The 7,344-nt window shown below is 42.4% G+C and overlaps 1 protein-coding gene across 1 annotated transcript in view; it reads right to left on the bottom strand.

Annotated features, from left to right (window-relative positions):
• Positions 1-276: 276 nt before the first annotated feature.
• Positions 277-7,344, bottom strand: part of RAB2A (RAB2A, member RAS oncogene family) — a 175,562-nt gene continuing 168,494 nt past the window's right edge. Inside the window, exon 8 of the mRNA XM_063923775.1 lies at positions 277-3,202. Coding sequence (XP_063779845.1) covers positions 3,110-3,202 — 93 coding nt within the window. The 3' untranslated portion in view covers positions 277-3,109. The remainder of the gene's footprint in view (positions 3,203-7,344) is intronic.

Below are 7,344 nucleotides of genomic sequence, written 5' to 3'. Positions count from 1 at the left end.
AGTTACTCCCATTCACGTAAACCTTATAGAGCTGTTCTCTAAAGAAGTGTAAGGAAGATATTGTTAACAGACAAGTAGCATATTATTGAACATCTCATTCATAGAACAATACTGTCATCAAGACCTATCTACACACCATCTGTTTTCTATAAGTTGCACATTTTATGGCACAGTTCCACATTTAGCGTACAAGATGTGTAACGGTTACCGCAACACAACTTACAGCGTATGGCAGTTCTCTCAGATACAAATAAAGAGCGTAGTTAAGAGATCTAGTTTACAATATTAAGAAAAAGTAATTTATTTAGTTTTTGTTTTACATTTATGACATCATATTCTGACACAATGCAATGTCCACCTGAACAAAGATCTAGATGAAAAACTAAAATTGTTTAACACAAACAAAAATATATAGTTTCCATATGTAAAAGCTTGTAAGCAATCATGCCTTAACAGATGATTATGTTTGTCAGCCTGTCCTCCAACTGGCACAGGTTTCCCAAACCATTGGCACGGCGAAGGGTATTATAGTTTTACACGTGTTTGAAGTCAAACAACATACTGTACATTAAAGCAGTCACTGGACTGGGATGAACATGCCAAAAACGTAAACTTTAAAATGCAGTACTGAAGCAAATCCTGAAGCAACTTTCTATTAGCTGTAGCTAGTGTAAAAAGGTCAAATCTACCAACCTTAGCTTGGCATATATACCAAGGCACGTTATGTTATACTGTATATACAAAATGTCAATGTTAAGTACAGAATTAAAAAATTTTTTGTGTAAAAGAGAATAGCTTCTAAATCGTTTTATTAAAATGGACACATTTACTCATTGCGCATGTAATGCTAGCAAGTAAGTTTGTGGTACTGACAGCGTCTGTAGTGGAGAGACAGCCATATTGTGTACTGAACCAATGTTTAAGAGAAGAGTCTAAAAGAAATAGTGACAGCACTGAGCCATGATAAAGGCCTCAGTGACATCACTGGACTCTCTTGTAATGAGCTCCGCATACAAAATGGCTTCCTCCCTCGTATGTGGGGACCGACACACATGATATAAACTGATGGGACAAATGTATCACAAATAGTAAAAACAAACTTTGATCATAAATATTCAGCAGACTACAGGAAAAAAAAATCTTTATTGTGAACACAGACCACAATAATAAGGCAAAGGAAAGGATTTTCAGCATCAGAAAACCATGATTTATACCGGGAATCAGATCTAAAAGGGAAAGTACTGAGAGGGAACACATTTAGTATTATAAAAATAGCAAATGTATTTACAGACATGACTTAAGTCAACAAATTCATGACTGCATACTAACTAAGTGATTTTAGGGGGAGGGGGGGGGGGGGGGGAGTAAATTCTGGGTATCTTTCTGTCCGCAGAGAATGGAAAGAATAAAATATTGAACATATCGTTTCCGGTACTTCTGAGTACCTCAATGCAGCATGCTCAATAAATAGCACAATAAAATCTAACCAGATTTCTACAAGATACGATTTCCTAAATCTTTTGTTACAGACTCAAAAAATAAGCCATGGGTTTTATAATCCAAGTGATATTTACATCTCCATATCTTCTTTGTGCCAAAGCCTCCCTCAAAAGTTGTACGTTTAGGTCGTATCCCGAATGCATCAGACATTTAAAGTGCACCTGTGACCAACACATTTGAGGCAGCGAACCAACATTCATGAGAATGTAGCCTATCAATTCCCTAGAAAGCCACATAATCCTTCTAAACTTTCCTAGCACTCTGGATAAAGATTTCCATACATGTATACGTCATTTTTCTCTCTTTTATTTTTATTTATTATTCCGTTGAGGTGCAGATTACATACACATCCAGAGGATTTCTGCAGCAGGAGGAAGCCACATAGGTGTCCTGGCCGGAAAGGATGTTCTAGTTCAGTGGTGGGTGGTAACCGACTACCAAGCGCTATCCCAAAAGATCAACAGATGAATGCAATTCAGTTTTGTCCAGCTGCATTGCCAATGAATCCTTTTCAAGCTCAGAGCTAGTATACATATATCAAGCATAATACACACATTACATCAGCATGATCCCCAAAATATTACACAGAGAACAATAATCACTTCATAGTCACAATATGATGTGCAAATAGGAGAATAACTCAAACAGTTTTGCATTAAAAAAAAAGAAAGAATTCTTTCACTAGGTTAGATAATGACAATACAGCTGTTTTACTTGAGGATAAAAAGGACTATAGCAAATTAAGTGTATTCTTGCCAATAATTTACCAGCTCACCGACTGGCCCACATCTTGCTTGTATGTATATTGTAGCATTACATTAGGAAATATGCACACTATACATGAGTAAATATGAAACAAATACATTTTGATTATACCCAATTCTTCCTATCTACCAATTTTAAAAATGGTTTTGGATTTTAATTAAAATGATTAATTTTGCAGCTTTCTTCATATAGCATAAAACCTTGCCAAATGAAATCTTCCTCTTGAGGGGCAACTATGAAGTACATGTGACCTTCATGCCTCAATTAAGTTTTTCACTACATGTTGCCATATTTCTGTGACAGACTGTTCCAATCATTGGTCAATGAATGTTAGCAGCAATGCATACAAGGTGAACATTTCAGATATTACACAAGGCAGCAATCAGCCAGCAAAATTAAAGATCAGATGCCTTTTACATTTTAATGTCATTTTATTTATTGGGTTTATTTCCTTCATTTAAAAAATATTTATTTGTTGGTAGACAGGAAAAATGGTATTATCAAATGTTTTTATTGTTTACTTTCATGCCCCTTTAACATGTCAACACAGTGCCCACATAAACCATTTAAAATACTCTGAAAATTTTTAGTGTTGATAAGTCAGTCTTTAGTTAAGGGAACAAGACGACAACATTTAAACAAATAACCACAATCAATAAACCTAGAAATCAAAAAGCAAATAGATACGGTATGTATACAATTTCCAAAATCTTTCCTTTTTAAAGTGAACATTGAAACACTGGAGGAGGAGGGGGCAGGGCGGGTGAGTAGGTAAAAGTACATGTATTTAACCAATGAATAAGTAAATAGCCAAAGCAGGCTTTTCGGATGGAAAAAAACAGGTTCAACAACATCCGCTGCCAGCTTGCTGCCCTCCAAGATGCGATCCAGGTGATCCAGGGGTTGAGTGCTGTGGTCCAATTTTAATTCCATTTGCCTAAAATAAAAAACAGCATTGTATGAGTTTGTAGAACACAAATACGGCTATTTAAATAAATTCCAATATCAGCAAAATATCCCGATAACGCCATGTATGAGGTTCTATAAAATAATCCAGTCAAAATGAAGGGCTTAATTTCCGCACATTCCCCCAAAACATATCTTGCTTGCCTGGTTGTGTGAGGGCATGAATGACTGCACTAACAGGCCCCTATATCATCTGGTTGCTCTACCAAGTATATCCAATTTGACCGCTAAAAGCAGAAGAGGCCTGACACTTGGAAAAAGAAAAGCAATCAAATGTCTGTTCATATTCTAGCAGTATTTATCACTGGCAGCAATTACCGCTATCCCGCAATATTTATTATTTGAATGTCAAAATATAGGTATGTAATAAAACCAAAATCTAAGCGGTATTGTCTACTGCTCTATAAACCCTCCTTCTCTAGGTGGCTGCCATATTGCTGCTCTCCAGCACAACTCAAAGCAGCCATTTGTACAATGTATACCGTTTATTTCACCTTTATTTTTTTTAATACATGATTCCCACACATACATTTTAGCCAGAGACCCATGAACCTTGGCCAACTCATATTTATTACCGTAAGTAAAAACTACCGAATTGGCAATAGTGTCCATATGAAAAGTACATTTTAGCCATAAACACCAATGGGGAAATCATCATGGTAGAACACTTGCTTGGCTTTAAAAGCTATGACATATGGGAGCAATTGTGTCTGTTCTACAAAACATTTAAAAAAACAACAACTAAGCCTTCAGTAAAAGTTTAGTTCAGGAGTAGGTGACCTGTGGCATTACACATCATAGCATGTCCTGGCAGATTTGCTGTTAGAGCATGCTAAAACACTAGCAGGGCCTGCTGGGATATGTAGTTTCACAGCAGCAGTTGGCGTGCCACCGGTTGCCTACCCCTGATCTAGCAGAAGGACTTCAGCTGAGTATACACTAAGTGATACTGTATATCGTACAGACGTGATCGCATTTGCAGAGGTCGTTCATCGTATGTTCCCATTTCCTATGTTCCATGTTACCACGTTATATGGGATCATGTAATGAACAACGGTAGGAACGACGCGATTGTGTCATCGTTCACCAGATTGTGCAATGTGTACGATGTATTGTTACATCACATTGCACCATTGGATGAATGCTTGCATGGCACTGAGACCATACATTTTGAACCACTGTACAAGAGATCTTTGACGCCGCCTCAGGTCTATGCTATAGCAAAATACCTTTTCTAAAAAAATAAATTATATATATAGGTGTATATGTATGTAATATATATCTACATATATATATCTATATATATCTATATCTATATATATTACATACATACATTTAACCAATATTGCATTTATTTTGGATTTGATATCGGCGGCAAGCGCTGCGTGTCCGCTCGCCACGCTTCGGGCCCGGTGGAGACACAGGTTTCTATTCCCCTCCAGGTGGTGGCTTGGACCACCACCCAAGAGGGATAACCAGCTGGCGGTCAGGACTCCGAGCGCCGGTATTTCAGCTGGTGTCGGGATTCTGGCAAGTGTTCGCAAATACGCGCTATAGCGCGTATTTTACCCGGATCTGAAGGCGGGGACTCACTTTTCAAAAATGTGAGGGTCCCCGGGGACGCGCTCCGCTGCAGCCAACTCCTTGTAAATTGACGGCGACGGCGCTTCTTGCCTGTACAGAGCGGAGGTGGAGCCTTACCACTGGCAGTCTGGCGGTGCCCCCTTCCCCTCCTGGTCACGTGCTGCGGCTTCACACGGGGGCCGGGCAGAAAGAGAAGACGGCTCTGCGGCTGCTGTACGCTGTGCTGCGGGCGGGCGGTGACTCGCCAAGACCGTGAACTGCAGCTCCCTCCCAACCCGATATCTGCCTCCCTCTCGGCTGCCTCCAGTGTGCTCTCCCGTGATCTGTGTGAAGGAGAGCAGTGGTGACCGGCCAGGAACCTCACCTCCAGCCCCTGCCGTGCTCAGCCACCATACTGCTGCCGTGAGAAGAGCAGGCTGCACCATTACCATCAGGCGTCCCCAGCATCCCTACGGACGCCCAGCTAGCGGGCCTGTGACAGGGGAGCCAGATCCCGAGGTGGCCGCATTGGGTACACACAATCCCCCCCCCCCCTCCTAAAACTTCTTCTCACTTCTTTTACCTGACGGAAGCAGCTGCGACAGCACAGGGCCCTGGTGGTGCGGAAGGTACGTGCTCTACCTGGCGCAGTGTGTATAACGGCGTGCTCCACCTGGCGCAATGTGTAACGGCGTGCTCTACCTGGCGCAATGTGTATAACGGCGTGCTCTACCTGGCGCAGTGTGTATAACATGCTCTACCTGGCGCAATGTGAATAACGGCGTGCTCTACCTGACGCAGTGTGTATAACGTGCTCTACCTGGTGCAGTGTGTATAACGTGCTCTACCTGGCGCAATGTGTATAACGGCGTGCTCAACCTGGCGCAGTGTGTATAACGTGCTCTACCTGGCGCAGTGTGTATAACGTGCTCTACCTGGCGCAGTGTATATAGGAGGTTCTACCTGGTGCAATGTGTATAAGCGGCACTACAGTGTGGTGTAATGTGAATTGGCACTATTATGTGGTCACGCCCCTTCCCCATGAAGCCATGCCCCTAAATTTTTGCGGCGAGCACCGCCTGTGGTTTCGGATCTGGGAGGTGGAGCTCCAATTCACTTTCTGCCAAGGGGCACCAAAATATCTAGTTAAAGCTCTGGGGCAGAATGTCCTGCATGCTACACAGCCCAGCAGCACTGTCACCCCATTCCCCCACCTTGCAAAACTTCTGTAGTGTCCAAATAAGATTAATATTAATAAAAACCTTAATTCCGTGGGACCCAGAAAAGAACAGGTAGGACCCCAATTTTTAAAAGTGAGGGGTCCCTGGGACCCACTTTTTTTTCGGCTCAGCGCGATCACTGCTGGCATCGGTATCCTGACCGCTGGGATCCCGACAGGCGGTCGACTGCCTCCCGGAAGGATAAACTGCCCAGAGGGTTTTGTTTGCTACATATGCTTTTAAAGGAATGTAAATGATCAGGGTAGACACTAGTATTAAACAGTACAAAACTTAAATTAAAGGTGTATAAACAAATTAAAGAGGTGTTCTAAAGTTTTCAAGTTAAAAGCAAAAATAAGATTTTACTTACCGGTAAGTCTATTTCTCGTAGTCCGTAGTGGATGCTGGAGACTTCGTAAGGACCATGGGGATAGACGGGCTCCGCAGGAGACATGGGCACTTTAAGAATTTAGGTTCTGGTGTGCACTGGATCCTCCCTCTATGCCCCTCCTCCAGACCTCAGTTAGAGAAACTGTGCCCAGAAGAGCTGACAGTACAAGGAAAGGATTTTGGTAATCCAGGGCAAGATTCATACCAGCCACACCAATCACACTGTATAACAAGTGAAAACAACCAGTTAACAGTATGATAAACAACAGAGCATCAGGTCAACACTGATGCAACCATAACATAACCCTTATTGAAGTAATAACTATATACAAGTATTGCAGAAGAATTCCGCACTTGGGACGGGCGCCCAGCATCCACTACGGACTACGAGAAATAGATTTACCGGTGAGTAAAATCTTATTTTCTCTAACGTCCTAGTGGATGCTGGGGACTCCGTAAGGACCATGGGGATTATACCAAAGCTCCCAAACGGGCGGGAGAGTGCGGATGACTCTGCAGCACCGATTGAGCAAACACAAGGTCCTCCTCAGCCAGGGTATCAAACTTGTAGAACTTTGCAAAAGTGTTTGAACCTGACCAAGTAGCCGCTCGGCAAAGCTGTAATGCCGAGACCCCTCGGGCAGCCGCCCAAGAAGAGCCCACCTTCCTAGTGGAATGGGCCTTAACTGATTTTGGCAGCGGCAATCCAGCCGCAGAATGAGCCTGCTGAATCGTGTTACAGATCCAGCGAGCAATAGTTTGCTTTGAAGCAGGAGCACCAAGCTTGCTGGAAGCATACAGGATAAACAAAGATTCTGTTTTCCTGACCCTAGCCGTTCTGGCTACATAAACCTTCAAAACCCTGACCACATCAAGTAACTCGGAATCCTCCAAGTCAGTAGTAGCCACAGGCACCACAATAGGTTGGTTTATATGAAAG

The sequence above is a fragment of the Pseudophryne corroboree genome, chromosome 5 (genome assembly GCF_028390025.1).
Source record: "Pseudophryne corroboree isolate aPseCor3 chromosome 5, aPseCor3.hap2, whole genome shotgun sequence".
Taxonomy (NCBI): domain Eukaryota; kingdom Metazoa; phylum Chordata; class Amphibia; order Anura; family Myobatrachidae; genus Pseudophryne; species Pseudophryne corroboree.
The sequence above is the reverse complement of the archived record's forward strand: the minus strand, read 5'-3'. Positions and strand labels throughout refer to the sequence as shown.